The sequence below is a fragment of the Lissotriton helveticus genome, chromosome 11, assembly GCF_964261635.1.
Source record: "Lissotriton helveticus chromosome 11, aLisHel1.1, whole genome shotgun sequence".
NCBI classification, from domain to species: domain Eukaryota; kingdom Metazoa; phylum Chordata; class Amphibia; order Caudata; family Salamandridae; genus Lissotriton; species Lissotriton helveticus.
In genome coordinates, this window is record NC_136072.1 from 209,503,113 (window position 1) to 209,518,533 (window position 15,421).

Genomic DNA, 15,421 nt, shown 5'->3' on the forward strand with positions numbered 1-15,421 from the left:
AGGTAATTAAAGAAGAAGATGAATTGCCAAGTACCAGCTATAAAGATGAAGTTCCTAACGGAGTGAAGTTGCTGAGTAAAGAAGTACCTGAGTCCAGAATGAAAATATCTGACACTGAAACTGATGAAAATGACGAAGATTCTGAAATAAGAAAATTCAGAAAAGGAGCTTGGAGAACAGAATGTAATGTGACCAAGCAAAAGAAGAAATCACTAAGAAAAAGTGATAACTGGTCAGAAGAAATTGAAGGCCTAAAATTCAAATTGAGATACAAATCAAAGAAACAGATTGATGAGATATCAAGTCAAAAAGATTCTGAAAAGAAAAGTGAGGCAGGAAAGAAAATAGAAGTGATACCTGTAGTGGAGGTAAATGATGAGAGTCAAAAAGAGATTGAAAACAAAAGTGACAATGATTGAAGTACATACTTGTTAAAATTTTTGGTTTTTGTTTTTGGCATAAGGCTGAAGAAATCTTGTTAGATGACACAAGGTCGAAGAAATACTGTTAGCTGAAAAATTAAATTGTGACATTAGGTCGAAGAAAAACTGTTAGAAGGTTTAAAAAAAAAAAAAGTATAAAAAAAAAAAAAAAAAACAAATTTTTTGAAAAAGGGGGGTGTTAGAAATTTTTAGAAAATTTAGGTAAAATTTTTAAAATTTTTGTTTTATTTTTCTTTACAAACTTAATGAAAATATAATTCTGCTTTGGTTAATTTAGGTTATTGTTCTTTTAGAAATTAACAAGGAGAAGTTTTAGGTCAATATGACAAGCAAGATACTGACATTTTATTAGTTATAGTTTTTGCAACACTTTTGTTGAAGCTTAGTTGCATGTTACACAAGAGAAAGAAATAGAACTAGAGGGGTTTCTTAAAACTCAATATGAGAATTGTAAATAAACTGATGAGATAAGTCTTTAGAAATACTAACACAAGTGAAATTGAATCATGTTCATCTTAGATAAAATTTTTGCTAAAATTTTGGGTGCTGGTGTGGTGATTTGTTAATCACCAGATGAGGGAGTTGATGGAGCGGGATAGAAAACAGAATTCTGTTTAAACCCGTGAAGTCACACTTCCATAAATAAATTAATAATGCTAACAATTTGTGCTGTGTGTGCTAATTCAACCTAGTTTAAAGTTACATTACATTACAGAACACATGGGAAACTAACATGTGTGCTCATAAATGTGCATTATGTTGCATTCTTATGTATGTGGAAAATAATAAATTAATCTTGTCTATTGTCATGTCATAACTAATAGCAGCTGTTTTTAAAATAAAGGCATGTGCTTATTTTGCTTCCCTTGTCTATGTGATGTCATTTCTACTATTCTAGGTGCACATAAGGCTTTATGGATTATGAAGACTGGTAGATATAAAATGCTGCTTTATTTGTGCTTTACTGCTAGGTAATTTAGACTAATGGGTTAATTATTAGCAGTGATGGGAGGCAACAGAACAAACTGTATTTCTTGCATTAATTATTCTTTGTGTTTGTTTATATAATAGTTTTACAAGTGAAGCTTAGAGATGACTGCAGAAAAATAGTACACTTTTAAAAGTGGCGCAGGGACAGTGGCGCAGAAAATTGACGCTTTCTGAAAGAGGCCTAATGATGAAAATGGCTCAAGTGAAAATAATTCCAAGAAGGATGGAAAAGGCCTCTGAGCTTTTATTTTGAAAGGTTTTGGATTGAACTGCTAAAAAGATGACTTTTTGGAGAAATTTGCTAACGGTTGCTAACGTGCCACGGGAGTTCAGAGCTGACTAGCTCAAGGTTAAAAAGAAGCTGTCGCTACAAAATGTAGCAGACTAAGGAAGAACTGCCAAGACTTCTAAATGAACAATGGACTAGTGAATTTGCCCGGGCATGTAAGAAGGAGGTGTCACAGTTTACTGTGGTACGAGGTGGCTCAGCCAATGGAGAACTAGAATTCGTCTGCTGGAATGTGAAAAATAGTTAGCTCAGCTAAAATTAGGGTATAAGAATAGGTTCAGAGAACACATAGTTGGCTTACGCTCGATAAATCTGGAGGACGATGTTATGCTGATGGACTTTACACGTGAGGACAGGAGTTTTTATTAATTACTTTATTATTAGGTGATGAGGGTAGAGACAGAGATATAGTTAGGATTTTGGAAAATGCTTAATTTTACTTATTTCTGCTAATGAATAATAATTCTTGATTTATGCTCTTTTTATTAATACTGAATAAATCTTTCTTTATGACATTTTCTAATGCTTGTTTAATAAAATACCAAAACCTAAGTTTTTCTAGATGTGTTAAAATAAACTTTCTAAAATGACAAGCTGGTCTTGATTATTGCAGATGGTTTAAACAACTATATTTAGATCCTATCGCCTCATGATTCAAGCGCTCTATTGTTGTTATGGGCCTAGTGTTGTAGTGTAAGTTTTGTGGTAATAGATAGTGTCATTTGTGCAATATTTTGGTGAGAGCGCTGGATCATCCACATACAAAGTTTGTGAATTAGGCAATAATAACAAACATAACATAACATAGCATAACAAAAATTTCTCACAGACCTAGATTTAATTTGAAGATGTTCGATCTCTCAAAACAAAATTTTCGTCAGGGTTCGATTGAGATTTTCTCGATTTAGATGTTTCCACAGCATTTGAGGATTTGAGTCTAATGTGCATTTTCTGAAGTAGCATTTTTCTAAATGGTTCGCATAAGAAAAAATAAATGATAGGGTCAAGGCACACATTGGTGGCAGACAGCAGCAGCGTAATTTCTTTGGCGTAAAATAGTATCGTTTTAGATTCGCAGCTAAACTTATATCCAGCCTGACTTAATGTGTAGGGAATTCGCGAGATATGATATGGCACGAAGCAAACAAAAAACACAAACATGATGCTGAATATGTTGCGGTGGGATCTCCTCTTAACAGCGTTTGCATTCTTTCGGAATTTTGCATAAGTGCTAAAAAGTTTCCGCGATATGGAGCTGTAAAAATATATGAGTAAAAGGAAGGCGAGGCCAAAAATGGCCAGACAAATGTAGCTTGAGACCGTGTGCCATTGGAGTCCAAGCTTACTTTTGAGAGAGGAACAGCTTCGGGACGTCTCCTCAGTTGCAGGTATATTGGTTAAAATCATGTTGGGAACTGTAAGAAACAGCATAACTCCCCAGATCCCTGCACAGAGTATTTTGCTGTAGGTTACATTTTGAAAGAAGGAAGTATGAAATGGCTTGACAATCTTATAATATCTATCAAAGCTTATTAGTGATAAAAATATGATTCCGATATACATATTTAGGTAAAACACAACAGCTGAAAACCGACATACGACGACGCGGGTCTGCCAAGGTCCGGTTTCTGAATCAGCAAGGATTTTCAGCGGAAAAGTCAGGCTCATGATTAGATCCGCAAAAACGATATTCTTTAGAAATATGACGAAACTTCGGTTGCTTGAAACATGCCAAAAAATCCATGCATTAAGGCCATTCAACAGCATTGATCCAATGAACAGCAACGCATAAGCCAGGGGCAATACTTGTGTAGTCAGTGCAGTGCTGTAGCTGCAGTTGCTTCTAAATGCTTTGCTGTTGCCTGGTTCAGATGAGTTCATGTTTGTTCTAAAACAGAAACAAATAAGGTAAGTAATCAGCACATGTGTAACACCTAAACATAACTTTGAGCAAAAGAAGATAATTTGAGACTCTCTTCTTAAAAGAACATGTCATCAAAGTGTAACTTTACTCAACCAAGAGCTACCCTGCACTTATCGATTGCTCCTCATTTTGGGTCTGCCTCCCCTCCCCTTCAATTCTTCCAACAGATGCTCCCTGACTTTCTACACTCTTGCTTCCCTCCAACATGTACTCTGGCTTCTCCCCCATTGCTTTTTACACACCCCTCTTTAATGTACAGTGGTCTGTTGCTATGTAGCTACATGCTAATATTTGGAGCCGACAACACGCATACACACTGATCTCCCATTTACACTTTAGCTATATTTCCTAAACAAATTCCACAAATATTTATGACAAAAGTTGTAATTATAATTGCATGTATATAGCCCTTACAACTACTGACGAGGCGTTGACTCACTTTACACTAGGCAGCACGCTACTCCATTGCAATGGTTAGTGGTTGATTTATTGTTGATTGTTGGAATTAGTCTTGTGCTCTCAAGGATATCATTCAATACATTTACTACAGTGTGTTTGTGGGGGATTAAATTAGTAGGAGTTAGGCCTGATCATAAGTGGGTGGGGGTGTGAGTACATGCAAATAGAAGGCAGGATTAATAGATGAGCTGCAGGAGGTATTGCTAGTTTGACAGGTCGTGATCTTAGAGATGAAGTGTGGGCAATTCGCAGAAATACAAAAATATAGGTTGAGACAAATATACATGGGCCTGGAAAGGTAAGGAGAGGATCTTTCAAAGAAGAAATTAGAGGAAATTATGGAAAGTCCTAAGTCAAGTTGTCAGCACCATTAGAAAATCTAAGTTCATGCACCATCTGCCCATTAGTATAGTAGATGCAAACGATCACTTACTTCACACTCAATGGTGACATAGACATGCAAACTGCATGATCCCAAACAAAGATGGTGACCTAAATAAGGCAGAGGCTGGAATGGAGAAAACTAACTTAAATACAAACAAGCTTGTGCTTCAGCAGATAAACTTTATTGATATTATGTGAATAAACCCAGTACGGGCACACACCCACTGACATATTTCTAACTTTGGCCACTTAGACTTATTTTAGCGTTAGACCAAGGAGACAGCATGTACCCATGAACCATATTTGTGAATAAAATGCAACACTGCAGCATTCAGCATGTCAAGACAGGCTTGTATGAAGTGATAGACAGTGGCTTGTGTGTACAGAAATACCACCAGCTCTAACAGCCAAGATTCCTAATGGTGCTGGTAAATTGCATGCATACATGATTTGATGTGGTGGGACAAGATTTAATAAGATGATGCTGCTGTAGACTTTTCCGAGTGGGCATGTGCACATTTTGAAAAAATAGGTTCTGCTGTTTTATTAGCAGTTATGTAGAATACAAGATGAATATTTGTGAAAGAAAGTTAGGTGGAATTTGGTGGATTGAAGAAATGTTGACCATCATTCTCAGTTGTGCCAAGAGGTAATTCTGCAGATTTCTACTGCATTATTGCCCTTACCAATTACAGGTTCTACTAGGTTCTAAACCACACCCAGTTAATCCACTTGAGATTCCACTTAAATTTTCCACCTGCCGAAACCAGGTGAAAAATGTAAGTGGAAAAGAGTGAGTAACCTGGTACAACATTTAGTAAAAGATTTAGAAATTCTGGTTTCTGCATAATATTTCCCATTTGAGACTGCAAACTTGTAATGGTCAGGAAATGTAATAGTGTTTTCTAAAGCTTGGAATCGGTAACTCCGCCTGAGGTATTACCATCCTACGTTACCGACCAACTCTGAATGTGTGCCTAATGTACATGTAGTGTGTTTTTGGTGTAAAACAGTTCACCTGTAAAGGCAAACAGAAATCCATAAACCAATACCACAATCTCACAATACCCAATGATTTAATTGTCTCAAAACCCTTTCATGTTCCTTCATTCTCTTTTTGTCAAATATATTTGTTCACCCTCAAATCAGGCCTTCTTTTCTTATATCTTAAGTCAAGACCTCACCTCTTGGTTGTGCCTAGATTCGGGAGTAAATGGTCTTATACATGGCTCCAGTAGGGTTAATATGCATATTATGAGCACATTAGATCATTTTCTAATGTTCTGTGCACACTGCAGTTCACTTCCCAAATGTCTACTCACCATGATATACTTATAGGTATGTACCAATAGATAGGACATTTGTAGAACAATGGAGCAATAAATAAGGGTGATACCCCACTTGTTGGACATTACATAAGAATTAATCTTTACCTGTTGATACATATCAGAAACTGCCCCATGAGAAGGTGGTATTTGCCTCTCAACACTTAAAACATTTTCATAAGGTGCTCCAAAGTCAACACTGACACAACACCTTGTGCTCCAGACTCAATACTGATGCACCATCACATGCTCCACACTCAACTCTTGTGCGCCACTCCGTGCACCTCAATCAAGGCTAGTGCGCCACCATGTGCTCCAGGCTCAACGTTGATGCACTAAAGCCTGCTCCAGACACAGCAAGGATGCACCACCTTATGCTGCATATTTCCCTTCTCATTGAGATTGAGCAAACTTAATCTATCTTTTCTTTGCAAAACAAAGGGGCTTATTTATGAGGAGCTTATTTATTGGATTTGGTATAGGGCAGCAAGTCGCCTTGCTGCACTGCCCTACGCCAAAGTGAAATGGCAGGAATGCACCATATTTATCCAATATGGCAGAATGCAGTGCACATAGAAAAGACTAAAAAACGTGGAGAAATAAATAAATTTTCCTCATTACGCCTCAATTCGGGAGGCATACAGCTTGTATATAAGCCCCTTAGGGTCTCTAATTTAGGAGAGCCCTGCATCACTTTTGCACCGTGTAAAGTGGTGATGCAAAGCTCTCCTAAATTAGAGACGCTAAGGGGCTTATTTACAAGCCTCTTACGTCACTGGTGCATCACATTTAACATGGGAAAAAGTGACGTACCGGTGGTGCAAGGGGCTTGTAAATAAGCCCCTAAGTATTTTGACCAAAAATGCAAGAACCATTGACTTGACAATTTAACAAAACTTGGTAGGATGCACGTACTAGGCCTATTCAATATTGGTAATAATGCACAATATGAGAAAAGGGAAAAGGAAAGTAAAATCCACACCATCAAATCGTGCGCATATTTCATATGCAGTAAAAACAGCTACAATGACAGGAGTGAGCTGCACGAGGCGGTTTCATTCGAACTGAAAGAGACGGATTGAGCCTCATTGATAGAAGATTGATTCACTTTTGTCGGATGTGCTTCGGGTATGTTGATGTCGGTGAAGCTGGCTCAACATCTACATCGGCACCTTGAGAAATGAAATAAAGGGACTTCAGACTTCCTCTTTTTCTGAGACAGACCTTCCCCCCAGTCCTCCAAAAACATTGACAAAACCTTATCATTTTCTATAGACTTTTGATAAAGATCAGGCCACATTTCGCTGACTGTTAATGGCTATCTCAGTGGCACTAATGATCCCATTGTGAGTGCCCTGGAACGGCCACATACTCTAAGTTTGCCTTCAAATGTTGAATAATGCACATATTTTAACAAACGAAAATCTGCATATACCAGTAATGACGAGGACTTTTGTCCCAGTACATGTTGGTACAACTGACCTGCTGAAATCGACGAGGGGAAAATGGCGGCACTGTGAATATAAATTTTTCCAGTAAAGTGATCTTACAGGAAAGACCTCGTGACTTGGATATCGAGTATGTGCAGGAATAGGAGTTACCTTACAGGTAAGGATATAGTGGAGCCATCGTAATCAGTCCCCTGTAGGCTGACTGAGGTTATGGCAGTCATACACTTACAGCTCAGTAGTGCCCTCACCATATATTGATGTGTGTGTGCGCGCACATGTGTGTACTCATATAAGTAGATGTATAAAAATAGTCAATGAGGGACAGTGCCAACCTGCTTTCACCTGGCATTTTCCACTACAGCTACAGTTACATGTTCACCCGACAGTTTTAAACTAGCAATGCACAGTGCAAGAACAAGCGCTCCATGAAATCCTCACCACCCCAAAAACATTACCTTTGAATTCAGAAATAAACATATGCTGTAAAACATTTTGACTGTATAATCTCCAGAACCTATCCAGGGAGGCGAAAACAAAAATCAAAGATTAAACAAACAGGGGCAGATTCATCATTCCTTCACTCAATGCAGCAAGACAACAACTTTTAAATCCTCAGCACACGTCAAGAGTGTCTCAGATATTTTTCAAATATGCAGTGTATGCACAAATTAAATACATGTAGGTGACTTATTTTGTTGTTTCTTTTTATCTCAGGGTCTTCAAACAGCCAACACATGTTTTGTCGCACCCATGGGAAATTGTCCCTCGATTTTATCAAGACTAGGGGCCCGATGTAGGTAGCCCTTTACCGATCGGAATCGGCCGAAAATACCGATTTTCGGCCGTTTCCGATCGGTAAAGGGCTATCGAGATGATGGGGCACATTTTCGGTAATTTTACCGAATCGTTATCATTACCGAATCGGTAAATTTACCGATTCGGTAATGATAACGATTCGGTAAAATTACCGAAAATGCAATGTAGGTAGCCTATGTTCCATCAGCACATGGCTTACAGAATCGGTATTTTACCATGGAATAGAAATCCATGGTAAAAAACCGATTCCTGTGTACATGCACATCTGTGCATGTACACATGTGCCATGTGACAGACAGACGTGCCCTTAGGGCATGTCTGTGTGCCACATTGCACACATGCCCGTTTTGGGGGTGCTAGAGGGTGTCAAAGTGACACCCCCTGCACCCTTGTGAATTCTTTAATTACCGATTCGGTAAATACCGAATCGGTAATGCCTAATCATTCCTATGGGCTTCAAAGCCCATAGGAATGAATGGGCATTACCGATTCGGCATTTACCGAATCGGTAATTAAAGAATTGTTAAGGATTCGGTAACTAATCCAGATGTTGGGACCTACATCCCATTTACCGATTTTGAAATACCGAATCGGTAAAATTCGGTATTTCAAAATCGGTAAATGGGATTTACCTACATCGGGCCCTGGGTCTTCTGAGAAATGTTCTTTTCTTTGTGGTGATAATTCCAACCCACAAGGGGTTCCATATCTTATGACGTCTAAACGCCACAATGTATATAGCATGGGGATAACAATATGTCCCTGAAGTCTCCAGCGGGATTCTCCGTACAGAAAGCCTCAACGTTGTTCCTCGATGTACTCCGAGTAATGAAATATCTCAGAAGATCTAGCCTTGATAAAGTCGCTGGACAATTTCCCATGTATGCTACAAAACATGTGTCGGCTGTTTGAAGACCCTGAGATTAAAAGAAACAACAAAAGAAGTCACCTACATGTATTTAATTTGTGCTTTCACTAAATATTTGAAAAATATCTGAGACACTCTTGACGTGGGGAACATCCTTTACAACGCGGATGTTACCCCGCAGTACCGTTACAACACGTCTTTTACAACGCAAGTCGTAACCACGACTTGCGCTGGAGGGCGCTCAAGGATAAGGAATAGTAGATTTACTATTCCAACACCTTCCCTACTGTACGTAGGCTGGTGTTGGAATAGTAAATTTAACTATTCCTAAGTCTGCACCCCTACAGTGCAAGTCGTGGTAACGACTTGCGTTGTAAAAGACGCGTTGTAACGGTACGCGTGGTAATACCACGCATTGTACCGTCATACATCCCTTGACGTGTGGTGTGGATTTCAATGTTTATGTGTTTAGCGGACTTTAGGCCACTAGCTTTGAGGAGGTTGGTGGTTCTCCTCACCTTACAGCACCGTCACTTTAGATTATTAGTTTTTGTCTTAAAATAAATGTGCTACTCTCCTGTGTGGTGCCATCTAGCCTAAAAGTGTACCACAGACCATATATTTTCCATAATGCAGCAAGACAACTTGCTGTGTTGTATGAAAGGGTGAGGACAGGAACCCCTTCCTGCTCACTGTCTGCGCTGGCGCACAATCTGCTGCATAGCAGAAACACAGGCACCCTTGTGCCATGGTCAAACAGTGCCTGTGTTGCAAGCAGGATTGTTTATGTGCAGGAAGGCATACCTTCCTACATAAAATAGTCCTCTATGGCTTGTTCCTCTTCCAAAGTGTGCTGAAGCATGCAGTACACTGAGAAAGAGGAAATTGAAGATATTTCTTCTGGTTGCACCTCATCTGAGGAGGCATAGCATTTTTACGCATTCCCAGGTTTACCATTGTTGGTAAATCTGGGAATGCACTAAAATCCATGGGTGGATGCGTGGCAACAGTCAAACTCTACTCATGGACTGACGAGTGCTGCCCTCGGAGCCTTCACCGTTCTGTATGCAGGTGTGAGATCGTTTCCACAGGCTTTAGAACAGATTGATTCATTAAGGTTTTTATCGGGCGTTTCCACTAATGGGTCCTTTGTTTTTGTTAAATATTTTCTGTAGGATAGACTGAATTTGTTGTGCCTACCCTGACTCGTCAACCTTCGTGGTGCCTCCTATGATCTAGAGAACGGTGCGAATTGCCCGCATCCTCTGTGAGTGTATTTATTACATCTAGATCATGTCTTTTACCTGTAGATTTATGGCTGCTTGACCGTCATAAGCGTAAATATCAGCTGCCAGCCCTTTTTTCTCTGCAGATTTTTCCAAAAGCGATGATTGATTGATTCTCCCTCCCACAAGACTTGCGTGTGATTTGAAACCGACGCTAGTATTGTATGAGACATGTTCTACCCTCCACCTTCTGTATTTACTTGTATCACATATTTATGTGTGAGATTCTTTTAATATCTGACTCGTTATCCTTACTCTCTTTGACTCTAGGAAGTCTTGGCACCTTTTCCCCTACCCCAGTCCTGAGGAAGACCCCATCATAAGGTTACATAATACCTATCCAGATCGTGGGGTCGAAACGTTGACAACATTACCTAGTGCCAGCTCCGGCCCAAAGCGTGATTTTGACTCTTCTTTTGGAAGCATGGCATTGTAATGATTTTGTAACATAATTTGTACATATTGTTTGGCACTGTGTGTTAGCCTTTTTTTAAAACAGTACTGCAATTAAGGTCGATTGACCTTCACTTTACCACTTTATCCAGCACTAACTCTCCCTCACGCACTGTTTCCCCCCTCCCCTCCCTCCTTTGGGGAACGCTATTATATGATGTTAAGCAATGTCTATAACTTTTTTTATTCTAAGCGGAGCACATTGTGAATAAATAACAATGTGGCTGTGAATTGATCTCATTTGTCTTTTCCTACTTCTTTCCTACTCTGTGTTAATTGTATGTCTCCAGTGTTCTGGGACCATTCTTACACGTACCTATAAGCACTCATATTGGGTTTACCCTCATTCTGTAATGTCAATGAATAGGGAAGCAGTGTAAAGATTGCAATATTGCAGTGTTTGGCTAAATGAGGGCACCCGATACCAAGCAAGCTTCTGGATTTTGTGGATTGCATGCATTTTGCTAAGGAAGATTTCATATACAGTTACAGGCTATCACCGTAATTAAATCAGGACCCAATAGAAATCATAATTGCAAGACGTTTACTACCATACGATACCAGTGGGAGGATAGGTCTAAGGTATTTTATGATACAAATACAGGAGTAGAGGACTGACACTGCTTGACAGTCCATTTGGAGGAAAGAATTGATTTTACACAAGACTTTCAAGTAACTTTGCTGGCCGTGTGCAGGAACTGAAATTTGGAAGCAAATAGGAAAGTTGCCAAGGATAAGGACTTCATTCTTAACTATGTTCAGTTTCAGTTAATGTAGGCCCATCTAATTGTGTAGCTCTATGAGATGCCCCAATAGAGCAAGGACATCTTTAGAATGAGAATGTGTTTTGAATAATAGCTGTCATCAGTGTATATGTAAATATTCCACCTGGAAGATTTAGTGATTGCTCCAAAAGGTCTCATATAAATAATGAATAGAGAAGGGGAAAGTGCAGAACTTTAAGGGTTCCTGCAGTTTATATTGCAGTGTACATTTCTGGAAGAAGAAGCAAAGGAATACCCCGTATCACATGGATGCCCATCTGTGTAAGGAAGCAAATGAACCAGCGCAGTATGGTGCCATGAATATCTACAGCCTTCAATTGATTGAAAAGGTCAGCATGGCCAAATACTCCTGACAGATCATGTAATATCAAAGCATTTACACAGTTTTCATCATTTATTGCCCAACATAGATCATCAAGCAGGGCTTCTAAGGCAATCTCTGTGCTCTGATGTGGTCAATCCCATTTGATAGTGTCAAAAATGTAATGTAATTAAATTCAAGAACGTCATGGAGTTTCAAGGCAACATAAGCATACCAGATCTTTGTGTTAGCACGCAAAAGAGTAAGAGGATAGTAGCAATGTTATACATTAAAATAACTAATATATAGGTCACTAATAAGACACAACTTAGCTACACAAATTTAACAGCAATCAATACCCCTAGAGGGTATAAAGATAACTCATTTCAAAAAGGGCTTTTAGATAGTCCACCTAGGATCAATGCAACCCTAATTATCTAGTATAGGTGTGTCCCCTTTTTACGGAAAACCACTTATTCAAGTAGGTTTCTGATAAAAACTGTTCACAACATATGAACGTGGAGTAGACAATTCACAGTTCGCTTTATAGGCCTTGGTACTTTCTCATATAATTTACTGTGGCAAGGATGTACTAAGGGGCTTACTTCTTCTCTCCCCCAATGGTTATTTCTTATCATATTTTATGGCACAGATATAGTGGTGAACTGATAAATGATGCAGGGACAGTAATGGACATCATGTACTGGAACAGTATTTAAAGCTGGCCTTTCCTAGTCCAGCCATGTTTGATGCTGTGACATCTATGGAAAAGAATATTGATGCTATGGCAGTAACACCAAATTACTAGAGCACATTTTATGATAAGGTCGACTAATTAAAATGCAAATTATTTAGATGAATAGCTAAAAATGTGCAACGAATAACGTAAAATTCAAAGCTTTAATGTGCCATGTTTAAAATGTCCTAAAAGCAATAGGCAGTCATAGCTATGTGTATGACAGGACATCACCAAATTAATACAGCGGCTTCCCAGTGATATTTCTTCTAACCTTAAAGGTAAGCTGAGGCAGTGCCCAGTCTGTTGCAGTCGGCCTTAGTTTGACTTTTCCCAACTAGAAGCCCGCAGTTGGCTCTTTAATATTTTAGGCGCTATTTTTCACTTAAACCATAAAATAAATATAATTAATGTACTACTGATTAGATTTAATTTTTTATGTCATTTTATGTATTCAAATTGTATTTCCTTATCTTTATAAATTGCAGAGACATTATTCTTGCGTTGTTTTGTACTGTTGGTTTGCTGCATAAATACTTAACAAGCTACCAGAGGGTTAAGCACATGTTACTTTACTGTCTTCTGTTGTTCACCCAGACAAGGATTGTGGTTGTTGCTTGAGCAGGAGTTCAATGCCCTCAACCAATAACCTGTTTTCTAACAATTGGATTTAGAAAGGGCAAATTTAATTACAAAGCACACAACTGTTGAACGATTCATTGTCTCATAACAATGGATAGCGGGGACATAGTGAAGGGGGAGTATCAAAATAATATTGTCACTTAGCGGGGCGAATGAGATTAGGCCACACTTAGGATTTGCACGAAAAGATCCTTGTGTGGCAAGAGAAAACAAGAAAGCCACACAACTTTCTCTGCTGCGATCTTCAACGGGATGTGCAGGACTAGATTTTCTAAAATGAAAACATCATGTATGCAGGAACCATACACTTAACATCTACAACCTTGACCCAGATTTACTATCAGCCTATTCTGGGTTTGCATCCCAAAGGCGATGCAAACCAAGTGCAAAGTGTTGGAGTGGAATTTACTTTCCAAGGCAAATTGATATTTGGTTTGAAAAGTTTAAAAAAGTAATACAAAGTAGCACTGTATACTACTTAATACTGCATTGCATCAGGGGACATTCCATGGATGGGGCATAGGCCTTCTAATTCTATTACCCCTGAGGTCTGAGGCAAATCCTTATCTACTAACATTTGTAGATAGGGACCTGTGCCAAAAAGTTACCCCTTCTTGAGGCAGGAGTAACAAAGGTGTAGCCTTTAAAAGTCTCCACATTTTTCCAACTTAACATTTGTACTGCACTTTTCACAGCACACTTACAAAGTGCAAAAAGTGTCCCCTTCCAGAATTATATATACTGTTATCAGAAAGCAAAAAAGGGTGTGTGCGTCTGTGTCTAAAGTGTGAGAGGAAGGAGAGAGAAACAGCACCATATCTTATTAGTTATGACACTGCTCTGCTTTCTCCTTTTCTCGCAGCACAGAAGTTAGGGAAGAAAACATTTCTGAAGCCTAACCATGAACCATGTCAAACCTTCTTAAATTAAATAAGTGAGATATTAGTTTCCCTGATTATGAGCAAGTACATGAAGGCAAAGGGTGGCTCTATCCACCTTCCCTTCATGGACTGGTCCAGTGCATTTGATACCATCAACAGTGAGAAACTGTGGGCATTAATGGGAGAAATGGGCTTTGAACTGGCTCTGATCCTATTTCTTAAAAGACTCCAGGCTAACACCTCTGTCTCCATAAGATTTGGCATACAAGGGGAAAGGACGAAGCCCATTGTCTCCACTGAAGAATTTCGGCAGGGGTGCATTTTAGCTCCTTTTCTATTCCCTATTTATACAAATGGTTTGGAAGCGTTTTTATTGGGCAAGAAAATTGTTTTTCGCCATCTTAAAGGTAACCCAGTCCAGTTACTTTTGTATGTCGATGACATTGTACATAAGGCTTTGATGGCTAATAGTCTGCAAACGTCATTGGATAATTTACGGATTTTATGTCGGCTCTTGACCTGAAGGTCAATTTTTAAAAGTCATGTATAATGCCATGCGACCCAAGAAAGAGCAAAACCTGAAGTTTTAACGTAAGGGGCAAGGCTATGAAAAAGGTGGATACCTTTATATATCTGGGGAATTTGTTCAACAAGGAATTGAAATGGGATTCCTTGGTCACAGCTAGGACTCAGCAAACAAATAGAGTTGTGGAGGGGCTGTTTAGGTTTGCCTGTAAATTAGGCCATAAGCCAGTGCCAGAGCTTGTTACTTTATATAAAGCAAAATGCCTGTTGGTTGCATCTCATGGGGCGGGGATGTGGGGCTACCAAAAAATGTGTCTGTTACAAGTGGTGTAAAACAAGTTTATAAAATGCTTATTGATGATTCCAAACAGCTCCGCCACTTCTTTCTCTCACCAAGAAGTGGGGGTGGAATATATGGAAGATCGCATAGGCTCTTACCCCCTGCTTTTATGGTCCAAAATATGGGTGTCTGAAGAGCTACAGTTCTCCATGGAAATCATTGAAGACTGTATTCATTTGGACAATTCATTGAAGATCCCCTGGCTCAGTTTTGTGCGGAATAGGTTACTTAAGATTGGGTTGGGTGAGTACTTTGACACTCCGATGCGTATCCCCCCAAATGCCAAGGTTATAATAAAAGAGGTGCATAACACCTGGGAAAACTGGGAAAACTTGCGTCATTCTCAATTGGTGGCATCAGGTCCTAGCTGCCCTTTTATGCCTAAACTGCAATTTTACCTATTCTTCACTACGAATAGTCAGACACGTTTTTTTAACAAGTCTCCTCTTAGGCACTTTGCACTTTTTAGTGGCATTTCCCAGGTAATCTGGATGGACGGGCAATCTTACTCCCAGCCCTTGTG

At 39.2% G+C, this 15,421-nt stretch overlaps 1 protein-coding gene across 1 annotated transcript; it reads right to left on the reverse strand.

Moving 5' to 3' along the window:
* Window positions 1-2,489: 2,489 nt before the first annotated feature.
* P2RY14 (purinergic receptor P2Y14) lies at window positions 2,490-3,604 on the reverse strand. Its single transcript, XM_078666106.1, has one exon. It carries the CDS (start codon window positions 3,601-3,603, stop codon window positions 2,560-2,562), a length of 1,044 nt encoding a protein of 347 aa, XP_078522232.1. The 5' UTR covers window position 3,604; the 3' UTR covers window positions 2,490-2,559.
* Window positions 3,605-15,421: the final 11,817 nt, after the last annotated feature.